This window comes from Synchiropus splendidus, chromosome 2 (genome assembly GCF_027744825.2).
Source record: "Synchiropus splendidus isolate RoL2022-P1 chromosome 2, RoL_Sspl_1.0, whole genome shotgun sequence".
NCBI classification, from domain to species: Eukaryota; Metazoa; Chordata; class Actinopteri; order Syngnathiformes; family Callionymidae; genus Synchiropus; species Synchiropus splendidus.
Window position 1 is genome coordinate 13176178 of NC_071335.1, and position 26564 is coordinate 13202741.

Here is a 26564-nt window from a genome sequence, read left to right on the forward strand (position 1 = left end):
GTTTTCAATGGCCTCATGTAAATCGAAGTGTCATTAGAATTGACATAAATTATTCCGGAAACAACCAAAAAAAATGAAAGAAACTAATATTGTCGTCAGATAATTTGACAGAACTAACACGTTTGTGTTAGATTTTCTTTGTGTGCTGAAGGAGGACCGTTAAATTTCTGATAACAAACTCAACATCTCTCAGTCTCAAAGCGATAAATAAAAGTATATTGTTCAGAATCACAATGTCTGAGGCAGAGCTTTTATGGAGATGCTGGGAGTCTATGTCGAATATACACTGTTAATGCATCATATTTAATCTCTTGTCCATGATACAAACCAGGATATTGCAGGCTCTTAGTGGTACTGCAGCGTCATCAGATCTGCACTCAGAAAAAATGTCTACATCTGGTCTAGCATCTCATCTGTGCCAATGTCACCCAACGACTTTGCCAAGGATAACAACACTTTTTGCCATGCGAGTAAACCATCGGCTCCCTGCTCTAAACAAACTGTGCTGCACATGAATCTGTCAAGGCTTAATAAGTTTCACTGCCACATTTAAGACAAATAATACATTAAATGTAATTCTTACAATTAAATGTTGTGTATGTAAGATTGAACTCTGGCTGGAAGCAAATACCTTTCACTAATTTGCTGCAATGTAGGCATTATAAACTTTTAAAAATCTGAATATCTTAATGTTAAAAATCGCTATTCACTCTATGAGTAGTGAACTTGTGTATTATATGGGATAAATGTTTTCTTATGAGTGACACAAATATTTTAGTTTTTTAGTTATATCTTCTCTCTTTTTTTGTGTTTAGGTTACAGAATTATGATGCTACCTGCCGCCTGGCACAGGAGGTTGCTGAGAACATCCATGAACGGAACAGGCAGCAGAGAACAGGCGGAAACCCTGCCAAGGTACGTCCGTCTGTCATTAGCTATCGGAAATGTTTATCCTCTCCTGATGTTCTCCGCGATTGTCATCTTGTGTGTTCCAGATCAACATGACACTACGGGCTTCACTGCAGAAGCTCAAACAGAATATTGCTCAGCTGAAAGAAAGTTTGCTGCGGGCCTCGTCATCTCGTCGGATGTATCCTTTCCTCCTGCTGTGGCCATCGTGTAGTAACAGAAGTCCTTCAGTAGGGGGCAGTATAGGCTTTACTTTAGCGCGATACTAGTGCCAACTTCAAGTTGTGCCCAGTGGGTTTCCTTAGAGGGAACTAAAACTAATGGAAGTTGATTTATGTTCATTGTTATTTATTTATTTATTTATTTTTACAAATATATCCATAGGTAATGTTTAGAATTCAATTAGTATTTACTGTTTTAAAAAAAGTTAATTTCTTTTGTGGTTTTTGACACATATGTTCTTATCACAAATGCATATGGCTGGTAGTTGCAATGTTTTGTTCTTTGACATGGCCTCATCAGAATGCAGTCAGAAGCGGACAGACGGCAGAATCTCATTGATGACCTACTGACCAGAGAGAAGCAGCTCATTGCTACTTTTAAAGGGGAAAGCACCGATCCTCAAACAACTAGGTAAATATGGAGGTTTGGAGGCAAACATTGTTTTTTCCCTCACATCGTCAGGAAGCGCTTGTGTTTACAATGTTTAGTTGCGCACACAAAAGCATATGTTCAATTTTTATTTTAGTTTTCATGGGTGGTTTTCCAAATTCAAAACATTGTTATTGTTATCTGAAAACTGCTGACTTCATCATTCAGTTTATTAACTTTTGTCCTTGTTTAATTGACAAACAAATTTGAGTCGGCCTGTGAAATTGTCTTCAGTTTTTGTCTCACTTTTGTATATTACATGCAAACAGTATCATTCAACCGATATATTTTAATAGATTTAAGTCCTTTAAATGCCTTTGGTTATTAGAAGGAAAATATGAATATGTAATATGGGAAAATATTATGTATTAAGTATGTACTGTATTTATTTTTTAATTCAGTGTGTTACTAAAATTGATGACCAGTAAATGTTTTTATGCCATCCCTTTTTAATATCCCAATATATACTTACAATTAAATGATTCTCAATACAGAACAGAACTTAGTGGGTTTAAGTTATTTAAAGAATAGCAAAGTATTTTTTATGGCTTGTAATAGAGGAGTTTAATAATGGTTGCATAAATAAAGCAACTTAAGAACAGCCAACTTTTAAAAGTCCCTGCTCCTTTTTAGCGCCATGCTAAACACACTTTTATGGAAAGTGACTCATGGTTGTATTACAAAAGGGGCCAAACTAACATTTTTTTTGGGTGAGTCAGTTTTCGTTCTCGCCGGTAGATATGGATCCTTTTTATTCTCCTCCAAGGGGAGGAACCAAGGGAATGTCAAACAGAGTTGAATCTGATAGTGATTTGCCATTGCTCATCTCCAAAATGACAGAGAGTGTTGAGCACCGGAGTAGAGGGCGGCACCAGCACCTCTATAGCTTGTGTATTGCCACTGAAATCCTGTCATTTGTTATTTATTTCTTTGAGTTAACTGTTTCTCTGTCATTCTGTGTCAAGAGTTGGTTCCAAGAGCTGCTTTTATAGGCTTCATTTTTTTCACTGAGCCAATTCCATTAAAGATCCTGTTTAAAAAAAACGGCCATCAGATTGGCAACATTCAGCGCTTGGCGTTACATGTCAGGAAGACTTTTTAAAGTTGATGTGCTGTGATCTCAGTCTGGGAGTGAAAGCCTCTTCCCAGTGTGTGGTCTAGCTCTTGGACACAGGGGTGGATGTGAGCGTACTGCAATTCTCAAATCATCTTTCTTACGTGGGATTTTTTTTTTTTTAGTGAGAGGCAAATTTCCATCACAGTCTGAGAAAAAAAAGGACCAACATGGCGCCTTGAGTCCAGTCTCGCTTCACTCCCTTGGCCTCTCTCCGCCACCTTTCCTCAATTATCCACTAACCTTTCCCTTTTATCGGATTGCACTGGAAATAATTGTAATTAGTTAAATCTCTGCTGTCCGAGTCACTCAGTCACAACCGGGATGCTCCGGCCTCAGTGGCGGCACTTTAGTGGTCTGTGGCTGCCAAGAGATGCGCCTGACTAGGTTCTGGCGCTTCCCACTGACTGGCTAATTGGATCTTCACACACTGGGCACTGGCAGGAAGGAAGCAGAGGCCTCACACACGCTCGCAGAGTGATCAAACATGTCAAAGAGATTAGATGCTGGGGCCTAAATCCCTTATCTGGCCAGCGGTTCTATTATGGCCTTACCATCAAGCATTTAGCTACACCTCACACACAGCAGCCAGAAATCAAGAAAGATCGATGTGGTGTCTAAAGTTATCGTTTATAACTGGATCTGATGTGAGGTTCAACAACATAGATTTGTGTGGTGCTTTCATGGGCTTCGTCTGTCTGTTAGCACGTGAACCAATTCCTCATGGCCATGGGTGTATTCATTCATCAACAGAGGCCTCCTCCATTTTGGGGCATCTCTGCAAGATCTGAAAATGACTTGCTTTAAAAATGAGCATCATCTTAATACTTACAGTTGTGTACAAAGTAGTGGTGGGACGTTAATGATTTAAGATTTATTAATTACAACAAAAATTTAATTAAATTTAACAGTCTCCAGACGACAGGGAACCTTTGTGAGTGCAGGAGTTCCTGGTCCACTGATCCCAGATGCACAAGACACGTGGCAGCTGGGATGATAACAACAACAACAAACATGGAGGAATCCCTGAACAAAAGCAAACAAAAGCATCTGTTTGCTTTGGTTCAGGGAGGTTTTTCACTACACAATGGCCAGGGTTTCCACTGCTCTGAATGTACTTGAAATTCTTATAAAATTGAAATTCTTATACAAATGTTTTCAAGACATTAAAAGAGCTTTAGTTTAAATAAGGTGATATAAAAACTTGAATATAGTCACCATTGTGATTTATTGTGCTATTGTCAAACTGATGCAAAATAAGCAATATTTTGTTGTTTAAATGTACATATGGCTCCATCATTTGATTCAGTCATATACCAAATTCATTCAAATTGAAAAATGTGGCAAATATTGGCAAATATTCAGATACCATTATTATTATTTTTTTGATCGAATCGCAGCCCTAATACAAATGCACTCTTAGTTTTAGTAAACAGCAATGTTGCTGTCAAATTCCATGACATGTTACTCCTTCCAGAAGATAGCTGAGAAAAGATGAGCCGTGTAGCTAGTAGAATGTTGCCTAGCTTCCTAATTCACCAAGCGTTTTGTGGCAAATTCTAAGGTTTCTCTATTCTCTGTTATGCTCGATACCATGCTTTGTTTTTTTGTTGCCAAAACTTGTTTCTTTCATAAGCAAATTGTATCTTGAAGTGCAAAACTCTTGGATTCCGTTTGCTTACACTTGTATTTCCAGGTCAACTCTTATGTCCGGGATGCCGCAGACAAGCAGCGGTGTAGCGGCCAATCCATGGCTGGTCAATGAGTCAGAGGAAACCAGAGGGCTTAGTGTTGGGGAGATCAAACAACAGCAACAGAGAATCATTGAAGGTATCATCACACATGACTGGAAACTCTTTGCTGTTTATTTATTCCACAGTCGGGAAAAGTGCTCTTTAAAACTGGTGCGTTTATCAAACACGTGTTAAGTTAAAATGAGGTAAGACTCACGCACGGCACATGAGGCAATACAGAATGCAGCGGAACATTAATCCTTATGATAGGTTTTTGTTTTATATTTTAAATGTCATATTAATCTTTCACTCGATTTTAACTGAAACATAAATGTAAATAATTACGTTTACTCCAGAAAACATGTTGTTGAAAATATTCCAAGAAGATTTCCTCCCATAAGCGGAGCGATTTTGGCAAATACCTCTGAAACTAAAACAAGCTGTCATGATAAATTAAACCCATTTATCTCAAAGTTAAACAGCAGTAAAGGAACTGATTTGATCTTTGGCATGTTAAGCCATTTTGTTGCCATTCCAATGAACATTTTGAATCAAAGTTTTGCTAGTTTTATTTCATGTTACTTAGAAGTCTTACATTTCCTTGTGCTTGCTTTTCTTTTTCTCTCCATCTTCAATACTTTGGTATCTTCACCGGCTTCTCAGAAGGCACTGTGTGAAGTCAGTGTCCGGACACATGTCCACCTGAATCCATGTGACACTTCATTCCAGCGTCTCCTTCTCTGCGTCTGGTTATTTTCAATGTGAGGATCAGAGATTCATGTAAAGACAGTCAAACTAAACCACATGTACTTTTCTTTTCCCCTGTGGGATTTCTGCTGGAGTGTGGCAATAGCTTGTGCCTCAATCTGCGGTCGTTTAAAAAAAAAAAAAAAAAAAAAAAAAAGGCTGCGGTTAAGTGTCAAATTTTGAGCCACAACTTTCCTTCCATGTTGATCTTCATTGTTTTTCCTCTCTACTGTGGATCTCAGCAGCTGTAATAGCAGGACTCGTGGTATCTGGATCCCAAAGAATTGTCACTTGTGAGATATAAGAGCCAGTTGTATCAGACTCAAATATCTTGGCACCTTGTGATCTGGAATATCAAACTGAATGAATAATATTATTCTCTTGGTCTCTGTCTCCCTTCAGCCCAGGATGCAGGCTTGGACGCACTTGCCGCTGTCATCAGCAGACAGAAGATAATGGGGCAGGAGATTGGCAATGAGCTGGATGAACAAAATGGTAACGTTTTGCTCTGTGTTTCTTTCAGAGGAATTCAAGACACATTGTCTCACAATTGAAACCCAAATGGAATAAGTCGACTGAACAGTAACACTCCCTAAAAGGGGCTCTATTATGGTCCATCGTTTTTATAGGAACTTTATACAATGTTATAAAGTTGAAGCGTCTCCTTAACAAAATAAGTGTTCATAATTCATATTTGACAACAATAAGTAGCATATATAGAAATGTTTCTGTAGTGTGATTTAAAATGTTCTGGATATGAGAGCTACAAACAGTGTCTATCGCAAGCCTGGTCGATGCAGAGTGTCTTCCTCTGGTAACTGGAACGCTCTGAACTCGACTGTGACCTATTTCCCACCTCCCAACTTCTGAGGTAAATATAATTCAGCAATAAAATAGATTTGTCGCAGCAGATTTGCGATTGTTTGTAAACCTGTTGGCCATTGTTGCTTTTTCCAGCGAGGCGGACATTTTGTTAAATACATATTACCTCATAAATGCATCCGTTTTAAAGGGCAATAGAGCCCTTTAAAAAACAAACATAGGCAAAATTCAGGTTGTTGCATAACAAATATTGTTATAGCAAAAAGCCAACAAAAGTTGTGGCTCAGCAATTAACAAGAAAACAAACTGTTTGCTTTAGTGTCATAGGTTCCAGCATGCTGTTGGTCCCCTGCTCATTGTTGGAGAAGTTTGGGTCACTTGCACTGAAAAATAAAAAATGAAAACTTTCCCTGAGATGCAAAGAGCCAAATTCAGTCTAGAAAGCTGCACAGTGGATTGCAATATCCTGTCTGGCCCATTGGTGGACTGAGTTTAGACTTGAAACTGAGTGACCCTTCCTTCTGCAGAGGGATGGCAGATGTTCACTGATATTGGTTGTGGCTGATGCGAGAAAATAGCATGTTTCCCTTTCCTCATTAATTTGAAACACAAATGCTTCAACACCATTTTCATCTTGATCTTCTCATGGATGTAAATTCCAATGGGCCTCGACTACCCCATCGCGCTGCGAGACGCATGCCACCTCTGGGAATGTAACGACTTCCATGTGTCTTAAACCCGAGTGGTTCAAATCTGCCCAAGCGTTTGCACCTGTTTTCACATTCTGGCATGGTAATGGCTGACTCACATATTCAATTTCAAATGTGCGCCTGAAGGTAACAGCAACAGTGCTGTGACTCCAGGGCTGGATGGAGTGTGGATAAAATGTTAGGCATTCACGTTCTTTATCAACCCGTTCGAGCTCGTGGTGATTTCCTGCGGATTGTGCTGCAATATTTATGGCCGACATTTGGGTTCATACAGTGTGCCGTCACCCGGGAATAATTTATTGGGCTCTGGCGCTCCACAGAGTTCCTTTATCTTGCCTTATTTCTTTTGGGACTTTTGCTACAGCCCCATCGCTCATCTCACATCCTGCACACTTTTTTTTTTATAACTGTTCCATACAACCACTTCCTCAGCTGTCTTCCACCATTTTTTTTTATCTATTGGCGAGAGCTTTTTCACCCTTTCAAAGGAATCCGGTGTAGCATGTATCCTTGTTAGCAAGAAACCCACTAGAGATATCAAACTGTTTGAGGTGCTACCATGTGGCTTGTCAAGCAAAGAAAATGCGATGGGTTAATGGCATGAATGTTTCATGTGTGTGATTAAAAATGCATTTGGAAATATGATAGGAATAACAATATTATGGTTTAAAAGTAAAAGTATTACAGTGAATGCATTCCAATAAAAGGCACAGACTCACACCATTTCAATAGAAAAATGATTTTTCTTGAAAATATTGGAAGATAACATGATACCCTTGAAGTATGTGACTTATTTTGTCTGTTTTTTGTGACTAATCTAAATTGTATTGTATGAATCGTTCAATATCTGCGCACATACCTGACGCTTAATAAGAATTTTACATATATTCAGGAAATATGACACAAGCAAAACCGTTAGCATTTTTTAAACTGTTTTAATATTATTGTTTTCTACATCCCCATGGTGAAGATAAAAGAAAATATTGTCTGAGGTGCGCACTGATATTCTCAACGCAGCACACCACACGCACAAAGATCGAGAAGCTCATCCTCCCTCACTGTTACAAAGAATCTTGGAGGAAACCCAGAATATGTGTTTTAATATTACTAAGGATTGGGGAAAATTCATGGAAAAAAATGCATCACTTTCTTACTGTTAGTAGCCAGTTTGAAGTTCTGAATCTAAGATAGAAACATGGATGTTTTTTTCATGATCGGAGTCCGCTAATCTTTGCTAAACTGTCCGTCACGTTGAGCGCCTTTCTATGTTACAACAAGAGACCGTCTAAAATATGAACGTTCTTAAGAAACAAATTCACAAGATTAAAGCACACGTAGACAATCCAGCGAGTCTTTGATGCTCTGCAAACCTGTGTAATGACTTATTCCTCCCCTGATCACTGTACTGTGAGCGGACTGTTGCCATATAAATAGATTAAGTTCCTTGTAATTTTTTCCTGCTGAAGTGCAGCTCATGACCCCGGTGCGGCGGAGGCCTCAGTCATTTCCTTTTCGAGAAACAGATCTGCGTGAGATCAGAAGTTGACCGCTTCACAGGTTTCATCTCTCGCTCTTCACTCCATCAAAGTTGTAGTGTTTTGTAGGGAAGCTTGTTATATAAGTATAACCGTCATTATAAAATTATTATTATGTATTTGAGGACAGTCATTTTTATTGAAAGGGTTTTGGCTTTTTTTCTCTCCACCATTTTATGTGTCTATTTGCTTTCTTCCATCACTTGCTGTATAATGTATTTGAAATATTTAACTAAAATGTGTCATACTCCTTTAAAGAAATGCTGCTTCATAAAGTACCTTTATGTCACACCGTTATACTGATAAAACCAAAATATTTACTTAAAAATATTTATCAATAATTTATATTAGAATATTTATTTATGTAGAATCTAGATGTAAAATGGAATTATATATAAAATATTTTTTTGCTATTTAATCCTTGTTTCATCGTATATAAATCTAGGTCAAATTTAACTTTTGACATTTCTCTTAGCCTTTTGGGTTGATGGCTTCTCACAACAGTCACTATATACAATCCAGAGTGCTGGTGTTAGTCAGGCAGTGTAACTGTAAAGATTGTAAAACAATCCATATATTCTCAACATCAGTGGGACCTGTTTCCATCGTCCTTTTCATCTTGTTTTGCAAAAAAATAAATAAAAACACTGTAGTACTGCTTAGCTCCACATGATGGCATTACAAATGAACGTAGTTCCTTCACTGGGTCACAAGGTCAGTACCTTTTCATTGGAGAGTTTTAAAATTTTGTTTTTTCAGTCTGATAACTGCGGATTTTTCTGAGAGCCGAGAGAGAAGAAGAGATGTTGCCGCATGATGGAGTTTATCGGTGTCCACTTGTGTGTCAGATTAGATGATCATTGATGTTCAAACAAACAATCTTAAGAATGGGGAGAAGCACTTAGCGCTGCAGCGTAGTGACATCAGTGGCCACAGCTCCGAGCTCCCTGTGAAAATAAACTCTCCTAATGATGACAGTCGGCGGAGCGTCAGGCCTGGAATTGAAGATTAATTCTCTGTTTGTTTGATTTGCTGTGTTTGAAATTGAGGCTGGTTGAAGTGAGTGCTGTTTTCCATGATGTTCAAAGGAGTGTTGTCATCAGCCGAATGTCAGGACTGAAATGAGGCGCAAAATGTAGCATCAACTTGTGTGACCACAGTTTAGATGACGAAAGTTGTAAAAGGCTGGAACTATAAATGGATGAGGAGGTAATGTTTCGCTTCTCCCCTGTGCTCTTATTGTGTGTGTATATAAATGATAAAAAATGAGCAGCATAGTAAAGCCTGGAAGGAACTAGAGATGTATCACTGCAAAAATAAATCGTTTCAAAAGTGGGCTTGTTGTCAAGGCGGCTAAAACTTTTGTGGCTTTCACCTGGCATGATGTGGATCTGAGGCATTCATAACATTTGAATCATTCATGTCTATGCAGTGAGACATGGTGGATGAATCTCAATCAGCTGTTACATTCTGAACATCCAACTTATGATATGTCTGGCCCTTTGCTGCCATAACCATGGGAGGTGTTTCTGTCAAAACTTGTCGAAGGAAAGCTCAGGGAAAGCTAGACTCAAGACTGAAATGTCAAAGCGCAGTGTAGTAGCTTGTTGTCTTGTGTAACTGTTTCTGTTGTGCAGCTCTCTGCAGTAGCTATATGCTCTGTCAGCTGCACTACAAGCACCAATTCAGTGCAGCCTGAGAAGGGGAAGGGGTTTTGTTGGAGAACCTTTCAAAATAAAAGAAAATCTATTTGAAAAGTGATTGCATTTAACTGAAATCTCTGTAAAGAAACCAAATCTCACTCCTTCTTGGGCAATGGATTTTTGCTAGTACCGCGGTTCTCGACCACAATCCGTTCCAGACTACCGTTCAAGGAGCGAATTGTTTGAAATCTGAATCGATTTGTCCCATTACAATGAATGGAAAAAGAAATCCAAGCCTTAAAACAGGCTTTTGTAGGAGTGAATGTAGAGTGTCTGCTGCAGGTGCGCTGTTCCTCTATGTGTGTGGCCGCTGCATGTGGGAGGGGTTGCCGAGTGAGTGACGTCTCTCCAGAAGTGAAGAGGTGCCCGGTGCGTGTCCAACTCTGAATGTGCGCTTCTGTGCAGTTTGGCTGTGACAAAGTCATAAACCAAGTAACGCTCTGTCCCAGACTCGCCTCATCCCTGTCCCAGCTCCAGCCCACAACAGGACATCAAACCCTGGAGTGAGCGCTCCAGCCTCGGAGGTGTGGAGAGCGAGCACCTCCCCTGTGACACTCTACCACGGTCCAGTGTGGAGACAGGAAAGGTTTTACACCTCAATATGGAGAAAAAACAGTCAGTAAATGTAGGTAACAGGACACGTTTGCATGCAGAGGCTGCGTTATACACAATAGACAAAGCACGTCGTGGGTCAGCTGATCGGTCCGCGCATGTTATGTTTTTCCGGCTTTTTTCGGGGGCGTTCGAGTTCTGGATTTTCGTTCGAAATCTGAAGCAAAAAAATCTTGAAATTTCTGATTTGTTCGAATTCCGGGATGTTCGAAAACCGAGGTGCCCTGTAAGTGTCTCTCTGCTTGAGCAATACACTTTGCCACTGAGTTTTGAAGAAGCGGCCATTTTGTTCTCTCCTGTTTTCCATATTATGACCTTATTAAATTGCAATAGTTGTTTTAAATTTCATTGTAAAATTGGTACTTTGGTCAGTACCCTGCGGTGGAAATGTGCGAAACTGTACAAACCAACTTGACCCTGTCCTTTTACTGCCCAATATATGTTAAGGTGATGATATGCAGCCTATAATGTAACAAATCACACATGTTTATACTCGTACATGGCCATTTTTATTCAGAAAATGAAGTTTCATTTCTTGTTGCTGCCTTTGAGTCAAACATACTCGTACTTTTAGTGCAAATTAGAGCAGGCACTGCCTTCTTACATCATTTCTTCAAACTATATATCCAGTTTAATGGTGAATTCCATTTAATATGTGTCGAAAAATAATTCATGTCTATCAGTCCACTGATCTCTGGTATCTTCACTTCATGTTTATGACTTATAAGTCATCCTTATGGAATTCGTAGTTGTGCTTTATCTCTGTGTTTGGGGCATCTAAGGTTAATATAGTTGAAAGTAAATGTTCAAACACCTGTGTTACAGCCGGACTGCAATCAATCATGAGGCCTCGTCTTATTTCTTTATCACTTCCCGCAAGCATCCATCCTTGTCTAAGCTCTGGCGATGTTTCAGGCAAAGAGAGGGAGCGCAATCCAAGTCTTTTCGTGTACGTGACATGAAAATTCATTGTTTTTTCTTTTCTTTACTGTGTTTTCTTTTATCTTTTACCACAGTTTTATGTATCTATTTCAATAATAATCTTTTTATGGGAGGAGATAAATGAATAAATGGAAGAAGTACTACGTACATTTTTCAATGATATCATTTGTCATGGCCACAAGCACACAACTTCTCCAGTTGCTAATCGCGTTACATTTCCTGCTCCGTTTTCACTCACTTAATATGTCTCAGCTGATTACGCGAGTGTCAGTTGTATTATTTTATCGTAAACATAATCGTTCCCACTCCTGCTGGTTTTCTGGAAAAGCTTTCCAACCTTTTTTTTCCCCTCCAAAGTGATAAATAAGACAGATATTTTGCCACCAGAGAAGCTCATTGTACAGTGTGATTTAGTAGGTGTGGTCGCGCGACTCATCTGCAGAGCCGGATAACATCCAGATGTCCACTAGCAAGACCTTTCAGAGACTGGAAGTGGTTGTTTCCCTTTCTCTTCTCACCCATTTATCATGTAAAACACACACGCACACTTTGGCTGGTCATTGTCGGGGGGGGAATCCCAAATACTCATTTGTTAGAAATTGAGAAAATTAAACCACTAAGGTATGATTTTGCTGGGTATTTCCCACCATACTGTGTGGCTCCAGTGAAGTTAAATAACTTATTGCTGGGGTGGCAGCTACTTTGAAACAACCACACTATAGAGCTTCTTTGCTTTTTCAAATGCGTTGATCTATCCATCTGAGTCATGTTGTGGTTGTTTTTTATGTCAACCAATTAACTTGCTGTAGTTGAGTCCACCTAACCTTAGCTCGAGTCAAGATCTGGAACAGAGGGATCAAGAAAAAGAAGACTTAATTGGTCGCATTCACTCTGGAGTTCCCCACATTTGTGATCTAAATTCAGTGTAGCTGCGAACTGGACTGGTCTCGACAAAATAAAAAAGGCTGAAAACAAGACCAGGGCCTTGGAAATGTAGTCTTAAAACCAGATTGCGTTTTGAGTGCTACAACACCAACATGCTGGTGGTGCTGCGATGTGTCAAGCTAATGGCGCCAATTGGTATTGTCTAGCATTTTTCCACAGTGACAAATGTCATGGTGAGGATGGCATCTCTCACTTGAGATTAAAGGATTTAGCAAATCATGCGGCATAAGCCTGACTGAAACATCGCCCTGGAGGAAACCACGTTTGAGGATTTTAAAGAGGAAGATACTGATATGCCAGATAATGTATTGCTCCCGACATGTTACTTATATAGCGCTTAAATAGTGCTTTCCATGCTTATCCAGCAACTATATTGCATTACAGAAAGTCACCCATTCACACACTGGTGGCAGTAGGCTGCAAACCAGGGTGAAGTGTCTTGCACAACAACACAAGCACATCTTGAGCTATGACCGGACTGACAGCCTCTGCAGTACACTTCCACAGCCAAATAAAAGCCTCCATGCCTTCATATCTTTTATTTTTTCAATGTCACAAATGTAAATTATAATGCGTGATTCATGTTAATATAAAGTCTATATCTGTACACATTTACGGACCATAATAATAATGAAGGTGCTGTCCCAGCACCAATCGAGAAGCTTGTCCTCCAAGCCAGAAATCTCTTGTGGTCACACTTGACAAAAAACAAGTGGAACCCTCACAACATACTGACTACACGACCCACAACATGGAAGTGGACATTGTTTAAAAAAAGTCCTTGCGGAAACCCTGCCTTGTTGCGGTCTTTTTTTAGGGTATGTTGGAGTGGTGTGTGCACGACCCAATGACAAGCCGATATTGATACGGTGCTGTAATATTTCCGAGGAGAATATTTCAGGCAGATGTGCAGGAGAAACACATTAGCTGTATGTGTTGGTGGTCGGGAACCTCTGCAATCTGAGCTGCCAGTTCCTTTGGCTCCGAGCAAAGGATTCCCTGCCATGTTGTTGTACTAAAGTCTGACTCAAACTGAGGTTCAGGTTCATTTTGGCTAATGAAAGTGACAGCGCTAACAAATCCCCTCCTGTGTTTGTCGAATTGCTCACCACTCTGGTTGTGGGACCCACGCTCAAAGGGCCCTGAAGAATCCAAATCTCTCCTTCGCATGGGTCATCCTTGTTAATGAGTGGAAGGACTTACTTTGCAAAGTGAGCACGTGGTTGTCATTACGCTCCAGGGGAAGATTGCACCTTCATCTGCTGGGTATTTGAAGTGTGTGTGTGTGTGCACAGGTTAGACATCTGTTCCGTAACAGCCTGTACTCGCTGTGTGACTGTGTTACTGGACGTAAGTGCCGTACTAGTGTGTGAGCTCATAGTGTTTGCACTGCACAACACATGTCTAGCACATGTTTTAGGGTGGTGATTGGCACAGCGGCTGCAGTTATATCTGGATTACAAGCTTGGAGGCCACTGTCTATTGTTTATGAAGCAAAGTTAGGAATGTTTTCAATCACACAACAATATGTTTCCGTGAGGAATCTGTCAGTACCTTGTACCTCAGTCTTAGTTGTACTGAGCGGAGAGGTGTACAGTGCCACGTTTAGACCTTGAAGTGGACTCTAGCGCCGTGACCACGTCAGTCATTCTCATCATGTTATGTTATTGACATTATTTCAGTCACGTTCCAACACTGGTCCCGCAGTGTTGTCCCACATGACCACCCACGTTGACATTCCTTACATGGTATTACAAAGGTTTTTCATTGAAGCTGCATGTTGATGATGTATTTGCCAACTTATAGAAGTGGCGATACATGTTTTCATGGTTGTCATTTGTTTCATGCAAAATGGATTAGAACTTCAATGTTGGAATTATGCATGCGTCAGCAACACAACGTCATTGTCTTCTTCTCTGTATTTCCTCATAGATACCATGAAATCTTTTATATTTCAACCTACATGAGTAGGTTTCCGTCTCCCACGACAAAGCTCTCCGCCTGTAGACATAACATTTTCCATTCGACTGTTTTTGTCTGCGAGTGATGCTGTGAGAGGCTTCCATGATAGCGATCACCTGGCTTTTAAAAATGATCATTTCTGACACTGTTGCCAGTCTTTAATCTTGCTATCTTCTTAATAGATGCACATCTTGTGGGTGGGGAAACGCTCAATGTTTGGTTCATCTGATAACTTTGAACGCAGAGGCTCAGATGTGGTGCGTACGCTGGCGGATATACCTATTCATTTACTGGTTTCAGATATGATCCTCGCAGTTTGTTTGCTTATTATTCGCTACCTCACAGGTGATGCATTTTTCAAACTTACAGGGCTCATATTATGCAAAAATAAATCATATTTCTTAGGTCTTTGGTGCCCGCCCACCCTGCAAATAATTTTTCCCCTTGATAAATTATCCAAGTGACTTACATTCACAATAGTTTTTATTTGAGCACAGTCTTCTATCTGTCCTGCTGTCACCGGGATGAGAGCAGATAACTTTTTTTTAATCTCCTGAATTAACTGTGAACAATTTTAGTACTTGGCTCACATGAAATAGTTTTTGTTTGGTCCAAGCCTTTTGCCTGAAAGACAAATCACACAGATATTTTAGATGAAAATACTCCTTGAGTGGTGAAATGGTTAAAAACAAATGGCAGAAACTCATATGACTTGAATAACAAAAGCGAGTAACATAATACAGTAAAATAATATGGAAACCCAAGAGAGATATTAAGCTATGCGTTTTGGCAGTCAACATAAAATAAAGCTATTGAATTTATTTTTCCTAATTTTCTTCAGGAAGAATCTCATTTTCCTTGACAAGTCAAATCCACATTTGAACGTTGAGCTTTGCAGGCAACTGATGACCTACACAGCATGTGGTCTTTGTTGCATCAAACCTTCCCGTTTGCTGTCTACAGCCTTTGCAGGAGGTGGTTTCTTCTTCACGTGAGGAGTTGTTTCAGCTGTGTTGCTGGCACAAGGTTTAGACTGGCCTCCATGAGTTGAGGGTAATTATAATAACTGCACATCTTGTTAGCGTCACTGACAATCGTTTCCATACTTGCTGTGTATTTCACCAACATCATCATCTATGGAAGGATATGTAAAGGTTAATAGGCAGGAACACTGCATTTGCTTTTTACAGCTTTTTATTTTTATGTTTTTAGCCCGATCACGTACTGTGAACCTGCTCAATGTGTCTATTTATACTTTGAAGAATGGGGTCCTGTGGCTCATGAGGAAGAGGAGGAGTCACCTGAAGAAAACATTCACAAACATGGCCTCGTGTCTGCTGCCAGGCAATAAGCAACAACCAGTGATCTCCACTCGCGTGTACAAGGCTAGTCATGATGCCCAGTGTTGTGCACCTGAACACATCTCCAGTGTGTGCGTGTATCGTCTGCCGCCTTGTAATGACGTGCCAAGCGCTATAATGTCAAATGTGTTAATATGTGAGTCAGCGTCTTTTTATCGGAGCATGTTTCTTTTTGCGTGTCGTCTAATGTGATCGCCACGGGGCCTGGCAGAAACATCAAAGTCCAACATCTCAGTCCGTCGCTTCGCCTGCCAGTACTGCCAGGAAGCTCTGTTCACTTCGTGGAATGTTGGGTTGTTAGACCAGGATCGTTTCTGAGAGACCACTGCGGTTAGTTTACAGCTCTGACGGTCTCCCGAGCTGAACACAAGGCCTTTGACTGTCGCTTAATGTTTCTTTCTTCTTTTAATTTGTCTATATTACTCTTGATATTTTGATGGTTTGGAGACGAAATGGTCTTCATGATACCTTTTTTTGTGGTAGAAATGTGTGATCCAAATGAGTCCCCAACACATAGGACCCAATTCATCATGACCTGGCATCACTTTTATCCAGTGATGACCACAAATGTTTCTAACTATCAGACGACATCTCTAGTTTTCTGTGATATTGAATCAGTTGAATTGACCACATTAGTAATGATGCCTGACTGTGATTATTCACGGACAATTTTGCCCGGTACATTCTCAGTGTCTACAGAAGCAAAGCTAGTATTTGTTGATAAATGCTTCAGCGCTATTCCTATTCATGCAATGCTCTTGAAAAGGCCCAGATTCCCTGCCTTCAGTTAATCCATTTGAGCAGAACGAGGTGATGGAGCGTTTTGGCGTTTCCAAATAATAAAAGGTATGTGTGATGACATACATGTGGCACGAGCCATCATCGCGTAAGTTGCAATGACAAGTGAGGTTCTCATTCTTTTTTAGAACAAGCTATCTCAGAACAGATGTTCAACCCCAAGTTAGTTTGTAGAGTGTTAGATGTTTGTTGGAGGAAGCAGAAAAAGGACCAAAGTTGGAAGGGAAGGCAAGTTTGGGAAAACTTACCCTTAAACATTGTAAGTATGTACTTATATTTTGATACATACCTTTCATCTTGACACTGCCAGCAATTTCCTGTTAACACAAGAAGAAAACATAGCTAAAATTCACCATAACTCAACATAGTGCAGGACATTCACACTCTATGGCATCACATATCGGCTAATCTCAGGTGGACTTTTGTGTCCAGTGTTGACACGCAAGTCAACCTTCCACATTGCTTGTTGACACTCAGGTGTTCCAATGGAAGCACATGCTCATCCTCCCGCGCAATGATCCAAAAGAGGTTGGAGAGTCGGACGTGTGGGGGGTGGTGTTGAAGGGTCGATTGTCACCTCGCTTCATGTGCTACATGTGGATTTGCGCCTCATATGCCGCACTGCCAAGTGTTATCTCATGAATGCCACCAATGGTCATGTGACAGAGATCATTGTGAAGATGTTTCGTTGAACTGATTTTATGAGCTCCATCGAGCTATAATCAAAACATTAATAAAACATTTTATTTTATTTTCAAAAGGGAAAATGGCCGAGTGAAATTGGAATATTACGTTTTTGTCATTGAACTGCAGAGATGAAGATGCTGAGCTTCTCTCTGGGAGTGAGCAGGATGGATAGGATCAGGAAGCAGTAGATCAGAGGGACAGCACATGTGCTCAGGTGTTTAGGAGACAAAGTCAGAGAGGCTAGATGGAGATGGTTTGGACATGTACAGAGGAGAGAGAGCCAGTACATTGGTAGGACGATGTTGAGGTTGGAACTGCCAGGCAGAAGGTGGAGAGGGAGGCCAAAGAGGAGGTTTATGGAGGTGGTGAAGGAGGACATGAGGTTTGTAGGTTTGAGAGAAGAAGAAGCAGAGGACAGGGTGAGATGGAGGAAGATGGTCTGCTGTGGCGACCCCTGAAGGGAGAAGCCAGAAGGAAAAGAATATGTTTTTGTCAGTGAATTACATTCAACGTAATCTCCGACTCACCATTTTGTGTAGATACATAGGCTATTGCCCAGAATACATATGGAACTCTGAAACAAAATGCAATTTGTGACCTATGAGATGCATCGATTTTTGTGACAAATAAGTCTTTTTATGCAAGGCCCTTGTCAGTGGTGAAGATTTACAACCATAACATTTTGCCACTGAATATTGATGCTAAATCTAAATGTAAAGTCAGATGGATGTTGCCTTTACTCTTGTTTTATTTTGAAAGAATTGAAGTTATAAGTTGTGTTTTATATTAGTAGTCCTTTGTCTAAGTGAGATCTGTTGTCCTGGTGTAACAGCTGCTGCTGACTGTAACGTCAGTGTGAGCTGAGTGCCACATGATGCACCGGTGTTTGGCTGATTCACTTCCATGGCCTCTGATTTCCATATATTTAAGTACAGTCACGTCATGTGCTGGACATAATTTGGTATAATGGTTCATTGTAATTGGGTCATAGTCACAGCGTTGGCTCGCACCTATTAAACTGAGTAAAACTACAGCGATCCGACAGTTACCGAGTGAAATTATTGCTTAAACATTAGGGCACCAAGCCGTGACATCTCAGCATAGAGATGTTAAGTATCATTTCTTCCAAAGCCCCAAACGTGCCAACATAACGTTTTCATTTGCGGAGTGTACTACCTCACAGGACATTTATCATCACTCGGCTAACTGCAGCCCCAGTGTGAAAATCAATGATGCAGAGAAAGACCCCCAACCTGCTGTCCGAGGGGGGCTGTCAGTGCGCTGAGACTGACTGCGGCTTGGATGCTCATGTCCAGCAGTGAGACTAATCTTTACACATGTGGCCCAGCACTTCACAGGGCCAGATGTTGGAAAGGTATAGTCCATGAAAAACTCACAAGAACATCTGCAGATTTTTTCCTCTCTTTGACCCACTATCTTGTTGCGGCAGCAATTCCGACATGTCTGTGGAGAGATTTGCACTCCGGCCTGACAGTTTGTACTCTAAACCCTCAAGACTTCACTATCCAAACATTGAAAGGCTGACTTTGTTTACAATAAAGACTAGATCCAAAGGAAGAAAAAAAAACAATAGGCTAATATAAACTGTTAGAACGCCGTGCAACCTCTTGTAAATGCCATAATTGCGCTGTGCAATATCACGCTGAGCGCCTCTGTGTATGCCAAGCAAAGTTTCAGTTCAGTTTGCAGATGTGTGTGTGTGTGTGTGTGTGTGTGTGTGTGTGTGTGTGTTGGCAACGGAGTGTTTCCCCCATACACAACCATTAAGCCCAACTATTCCAACGTCCACTGATCCTCACAGAATGGAGTTGAGTAGGGTAAGAAAAACACCATTTTAGTTTGGAAATATCCTCCTGAGAAATCATCCCCTGAATAAGTACCAGGTTTGAATTGTTAGAAGAAAAGAATTAGCTCTGGGATTTGAGCCCACAGTAACACACAACTGCCCTGATGCTGGTCGCTTTATACAATATTCATTCAGACACCACAAGAGACGGATCCACATCATCCCTTCATATTTGCACAGTTGTCCACAATACTTCAACTTTACCCGAGAAAAATGAATCCGTGTATCTGTGGCATTGCAGTTGCTGCCACTCATGACGGTATTATCTCAGAAATATGTTTTAAAGAAACTTCAGCATTGTTTTATTCCTAAAAAGGTGAAGAGAATAATTGTTTAACTGAAATGTCAAGTCTACCCTTCAGTTACTTGCTTTTAAACCTGTAAATCTCAGTTATTTAGATGGTTTCTGCAAGACAACCATAAAAACAGAAGGAAAAAAAAGATGTTCAAACAGTGTTGTGGAAAATATATACGCGCTGAAAGTCCCTGCTTGACTACGAATCTAAAACGTTGATTCATTTTCGGTGTAGTCAAAGGTCATGTTTTAACTGGGCTCCGCTGTGGCACGGCTGTGAAATCATCCGTGCGTTGAGATGTTTTACAGAGCCAGGGCTGAATCACGAAACTTGGCATCAGCTCAGCTAAAAACATCCGTCCTTGCAGCACTAAAGACGAGTGTCTTCACCCCACTTCTGCCATTTCATCTTAATCTAAATTATTGCCTGATGTGTGGACGGTGTGCGGAATATCTCTCAGGAGACGACGCATAAACCTATTCTACGTCTCCCATCTCCATCTCATTGCCACACAACACAGTGCTCACGTGTCTTACTTTCATTCCTCAAATTGTTCGCCAGCCAAACATAAGCTGGCTTGACAAGTGGTGATTGATTTTCATGAAAAACACTTCCATCTATAAGACAACACCATCTCAGGCCAGGCACAAATATTGCAGATAAACTTGAGAGTTCATCCGTCTTTTGTACTACTCTGTAACACTGGAGCTGCTCCATCTGTTGGCAGCCAAGGTATTTTCACAAAACTGTGGTGGTGTGAGAAGTGAGAATCAACCTGTTCATGGAGATCACACATCATTGATAGCATTACTATGTCTGATAAGGAGCATGTCTCACAGCATGTATTTGGTTATAAACTGCAGAGAGTAGTTTGGGTGTGTGTCACATAGAACACAATGTGAAAGGAAAGAAAACCCTCACCAAGTTTTCAAGTCAAATTCTGTATATAAAAAGTTTTTAAGATGATGCTGATGATGTTTTCCATCTTTGTCTCCTAGAAATCATCGACGATCTGGCGCACCTCGTCGACAAGACGGATGATCGGATTCGCAACGAAACGCGGAGAGTGAAATTGGTTGAGACGAAATCTGCCTCATGTGGTGAGTTTTCTGAACAGCCATCCCTTTTTGTTTGAATAAACATGTTGCTTAGCTTCAGGTGAACATGAGCAACTGTAGGGAGCCTAGAACTGAAAAATATTTGCTTTTAAAACTATTAAAGCAACAATACGTAGGATTTTGACCTTTTCTTTTTTTTTTTTTTCTGTTTCAAATTGAATAGCGATAACTTGCTAAATTATTACTGACCTTATAATGGCAGATATATATTTCTATTATTAATATAATTCCCTTTGCATGTATATGGTTTGTATTCCCTCATTTCCTGTGATGACAGTATTTGCTGTTCACTGTCCACGTGAACAGATAGAAGTGTGGGCAGCAGGGGTGGGGCTGGATGCCTGGTGTCCGTAACTTAGTCTCTCGGCTACTCAAATTTTCTCAAGGTGGGACCACCAGACATTTCCACCAACGACAGTGATGCCACAATTGAGATACAAAACCATTTTGTAAAATTGTTTACAACAACATTTATACTTCAACACTCAAACAGCGAAGCTTCGTGCCACTAGAGTGCAAGTGACTTGCGTTGCTACATACAGCAAGTGAAGAGTGTTCTGAAACTACCATGATATATAAACATGAACAACATTAGCTGCATTTTATAGTTAGATACATGCACCGATAACTTTGTATTTGTATCGTAACGTCGTGAACGAAAGGTTTATTTATGCTTTTGTGTATATATTATATATAGTAGACATCGATCATGAGTCGCAACAGATAGAATCTGCAGTTTTTTGTTTCAAAACTTGTCAGGCATCATGAGTTGGAGGAAATGGCCAGTAGCTCTGCCTTGAGAATATTTGAATAGCAGAGAAAATAATTCACCTACTACAGTGTGCAATTGCACACATATTCCTAAACTAGATTGTGGTGCTTTAATAAAGTCAAACTATCAATGGTCTGCTAATATCCTTCCATCCAATGGAACCTCTAGATGGATTCGCAGCTGCACTGAGTAGGATTTAATAACTGGATTTAAAGTCGTCTCCACTGACAGTCTTTTGTAATGTGGTGAAATATTTATTTATTTTAATTATTAGCACTTTTTCAATATTTGTCGTCAAATAAATGTAGCCAGTTGATATAATTTTACAGATTCACATAAGTATAATTTGTTTTTTATGTTTTTTAAGTTTTCTCTTTTAAAATGAAAAGCTCTCCAATTTTATGTTATATAATTGTTTATATATTATATTGTTTTATATTATAAGAGAAAATGTTTAAACAGATTGTCTGGACAATTTTATCGTTCCCAATGAGAAAGGGTATTTTGAACTCAACACATTACATTTCAGCTATATAATATCATCAGGAAGGGAATTCAAATGGGACAGGAGTTTGCGGCTCCACACTTCCTCTCCAGAGTGATGCTGTTTAATGGAGCGGAATAATGGCTCTGATGAGTACAAGCCCTCTTGCACATAACTTGTAGGTGGTCAATGGTGAGTGGATTGACTTGGCCTGTCACGCCTGCGAGCATGCTCTTGTAGGCTTTAGTTCTCTATTGAGGATTCACAAACTGCCTTTTGGGGGTTGCAAATCAGGCCCCAGCTCTTTTGTCTACGCACCAGATTTTGCCGTGGCAGTGACTGAACGCACGGTACGTCATCATTGCCTGCTGATGGTGTCACTTTTCTTTGACTTTTGTCAGTGTTTGTTTTTCTAGAATCTGTAGCTCGTTCCTCTTTGAGACGGTTGCTCGCCGGTAAATCCGAGGAACGTGCGCGGCATTAGCCCGGCTCAGTTTGCACTGTGAAAACACACGGTGTTGTGTTGTCAAAGACAGTATTATTGCGCCATAAAACTAAGCTAACAGGAGATGGTGGTAAGAGCTGAGGCTGCACTCTGGAGGTCAGGACCTAGAATGCTTCATTCTGTTGGTCGTGTCCCCATGGTACTTGATGGTCAGTTTATTTGTAGATCCCAGAGCTCCCATCCATTCGCACCACAGCCCCTCCCTCATCCGTCTCCCAAGTGCCCGGCTCAGTGGAATGTGTGTAGTTGCAGCATCTTTTGAATACATGCTTCTTTGTTTTGTGTTGTTACCTCGCTAGGTACGTTTATGCTGTGAATTCCAACCTGTGTATGTATGTCTGTCTGTGTCTCAGAGCATCAGTGGAACATTCTCCATGGGCTTCTTCACGGTCCCCTCAATGTACTCTTTCTTTTCCCATTCCTCTCTGTCATCCCCTCGCCGTTGTTTGACACTTGTCTTTGTGTCAGGCAGAGAAAGAGCTGAAAATGCTGCATGCCACGAGTGGTCGCAAGTCTTCGCCCCTTTCTTCCCGGCAGCGTGTTTATAATTCCTGAGTTTGTGGTCCTATTTATTTTTGAAAGCAGCCCTCGTCCAACGGCTGGCGTTTGGTGTTGTGTCCCAGCTGAGTTTGTGTGAAGACTTTGACAGCAGACAGCATAGTTAAAATAGTTTCGCTGGTAGATAAACTGAAGACAAGTGAGAAGTCGAGAGTCTTCCGCCAATGCTGAATTATGAGGAAAAAAAAAAAAAAACACTGGTGAAGAGGCATGTTGGAAACATCGTACGCTCAGATCAGAAGAGTCAGTTTTGCTTGGCTTTAGCACAGTGTAATCATTTCTACTGAATTGCTTTTTGAAATTACTCTTTGATTCATTTTGCAGTGTTGATGTTGCTCGGTATTTTGGATTCTTTTTTGGTGTTGAACTTTTGGCAGTGTGTCCAGATGGAGCCAGTCATGGGCAGAAACTACAGTCAACTTTGGCAGTGGGTGTACTGGAATATTTCCATCACTCAGATTTCAGATCTTTGCTGAGGCCAGATAGTAGTTTAATATGACGGTACCTAAAGTCCCAGCACAAGAAACTATTTATTACTCCAGTCATTCATGTTTTTATTTCATCATTCATTATTATTTATTTTGACTCCGAAGAACCACCCCACCTGTGTGGAAACTAGACTCAGCCCAGGAGTGGCACATCCCAAGGCATCTAATAGTGGCTTTAAGAAAGTTGACTTTTGCTTTCTATGTTGACGGTGAAATAGCTGTCTATGTTGCACACACTGGTGTGTCAGTGGAGTGAAATGTTTCCCTTCTCATGTGATATTCCAAAAGCAGGTGTTGGGGTTTGAACATGGAAGAGGCAGGTCATAGTGAGCACCTAACCCTACTCCAACTTTTACTTGGTATTCATATCGTGTTACATGGCTATGCGCTATAGTCACGGTTGCCTCCAGGTCGGCCCTGCGAGTGTGATGGGCGGGTAGGGCTTCATGAAACAGTATCCGCATTTTCAGAGCTGCAAAGATATTTGACTTTAAGCAAGGTTTCATTGATGCCTTTTAAACTGACAGCCCTACACTCGAGAACACCGTTTCATGAAGCTCCATCAGCCCGTCATTGGGTCAATTGCAATCCAGTTTGAGGTGCTTTATATACCAAGTGGCTCAAGTGTCGACGCAGAACGTAACCTTAACCGCCATATCTGTCTTTGACTCACGTCACGCATTGGCCACGGCATCATGACACGATGCGGAAGGCGAAACATGCTTCATTTCAGAGGCTGTTTCACCAAGAGGCAACGCAGAAGGCTGACTTTGGGCTAATGCTCGGACCTTCATTAGCAGACCAGCCCTAAGACATTACATTACCTTTATTCTTCCCTAATGAAAAGAGACATCAAGGTGCCCCAGAAAAAAAGGAGATTGGGCAGATGATACTTGTAAATATAATTCCAACTTTTTATCTCCAACATGTCCGAGCTGGAACTCAATCAATAATTGTCATGATACTTTAAAAAAACGCCTCTGAATAATAGATTTGTGAATGTTTCTTAATGTTTGTACCATGTAAACCATGTCTATATGTGGAGTGTTGCTATTTCACAATACTTCAATTTACCTGTATATGTGAGAGTCTTCATTTAGTTGCGCTGCTTGTCTTGCATTTTAAAATATTTGTCTTTTTTTATCCTCCATGATGACCAATATTTAAGAAATGGAGAGCAACAAAGAAACTCTACTGGGCAGTGTTTGTTGTCGGTGTGCAGTTTATATATATATATGGTCTTTTATGCTGATGCCAGTTGTCGTCTGGCCAGCAGCGATCCGTGAACCGTAGACAAAGGGGCAGAGATTGCAGGAGGTTGACTGGTCTCATGTCTGTTCCGAGCCTTGGCTAATTCTTCTTTTTCTCTGTGACTTGTCTTACTGATGTGTCTGCAAATTGCAAAGATGGGATGAACCCAGTCTGTGACCTCCAGAGCTCCTGGGTGGTCAGTCTGGCTGCAGACACACATCGTCTCCCCCAGAATCCTTGTCACAGGCGGGTTATCATCTGTTTGCCAAGCAAGAGCCATTTTCTTGTGCATTTCCGTTACCTGCGATATGCAAATTTGACAATGTAACAGTAATGCAACAATCCAAAAATATATCAAGACTTTGTTACACTTGTTTGAAGTATTCCTTTTGTTCTGCTTGATGTTGTGAATAGTAATTTGAATATTCAAAATAGCTAGCAGGGTTTGCCCTTGCTAGTGCAACAGTGTCAGAGAACTTGACATCAGCACGGTGCCATGTTGTCAAATGCTTGGCATGAAATCAGCTTGCGTTTTCTGATTTTGAAGAGAACAATATTCTTCTTTTGATGACCTCTCTTCAGCATCATGTGGATCAGGATCACCACATCCATGGTAATCCTGGCACTATGACTGACTCGTACCCCATGGAAAACAGTGGCTAGAATTTAGGTGCTGACTTTGGGATCCTGGTTTTGGCCTTACCCTAAGGTGGTGCCCTAGTGTACCTAGGGGAACACATTTTTTATGTTCAAGATTGTCAAGGGCAGTGTTTTACCTGGTCTCCAAAACCAGACATTTTCTGAGAGACCAAATCAGGCAATGTTGTCTTTGCAACATACGGGTGTGGGGGTCAGTGTGCCACTCAAACCTCTCCACCACCGTGAGGTCATGAGGAAGCCTGCCCTTACCTGTGGTCATAATGTGCCAAGACTTTCCGACTGTTTCCGATGCTGGGCTTATTATCATGATATTATCATGATTCTTATAATATTATCTGATGGAAGAATCCGCATGTCTGGGGGGGGTTAAGAATGAATTTGTCAAGATGGCAAGACATGTTCAATATTTATGGACCAAAATCCTGTTCCCGATCTGAACTGTGCCGTGGAACGAAATGGAGTTGATCAACAAGCAGAGAAACGAAGCAAAAGAGGACATTCGAGATTTTTTGAATTGAAGATCTCGCTCCAATCGTAATTGCCTGTTCCCACATCCGAGTGGCACATTTTAGTTCTGTATTCTTCCAGTTCTTCCGGGAAAAAACCCCCAAAAATAAATCAATAAAAATGCACAAAACCGCTATCACCTGATGCAGTTTCATATTGTGAGCTGTGTTTCCTCACTTGTCTCCACCTTGTTTATCTCATGTGATTTTGTAAGATATCTGGCTTGGAGGAGGTGATTCTTGGTCGGCAGTGGGCGAGGCAGAATCTTTACCATTCAGCTGGATCTATCTCTCTCTTTTTTGTTTTGAAAATCCTAATCTGTGTGTCGCCCCCTTTAGCGAGCCCCTTTTTTCGCCCCCAATCATACAGTTGGGGCATTTGCCTCTCTAGAAAGATGTCAACAGAACTTTGCCCCATCAGTATAAAGCTGTTTGGAAGCCAAAAACAGCCTTACACCAGGATCCCGTGGGTCCTTATAAGCAAGTTCCAGAGTGTTAGAGGGTCCTGTTGCCAGTCATCCAAGGTCACCAATTTGTCACCAGTTCTTCTCATACCTTTTAGTCACAACATTTCTTCATGTGAAGGTGACTTCCTTTTTGTTGCTTTCAGGGTCTTTGCAGTCGCTGTGTCCTTGTTGACCCTTTTGGATCATGACCTCCTCCAGATGAACAACCCGTATCTCAGATTGTGGGGTTGATGGGAAGATCAGTGCAGCGTCATTTCAATGCCTTAATCCTTCCAGAATTTAACTTTCACACTGAAAAAAAACAAAACAAAAATGCATTGACTTTCCTTGTTACACCTTGTCAGGTGTATTTAACTCTCCA

At 40.8% G+C, this 26564-nt stretch overlaps 1 protein-coding gene across 1 annotated transcript in view; it reads left to right on the forward strand.

Moving 5' to 3' along the window:
- The window catches only part of LOC128754314 (syntaxin-8-like), a 30584-nt gene that overhangs the window by 694 nt on the left and 3326 nt on the right, over nt 1-26564 (forward strand). Inside the window, exons 2-7 of the mRNA XM_053856841.1 lie at nt 816-915; nt 996-1090; nt 1432-1542; nt 4371-4504; nt 5557-5649; nt 20393-20494. Coding sequence (XP_053712816.1) covers nt 816-915; nt 996-1090; nt 1432-1542; nt 4371-4504; nt 5557-5649; nt 20393-20494 — 635 coding nt within the window. The remainder of the gene's footprint in view (nt 1-815; nt 916-995; nt 1091-1431; nt 1543-4370; nt 4505-5556; nt 5650-20392; nt 20495-26564) is intronic.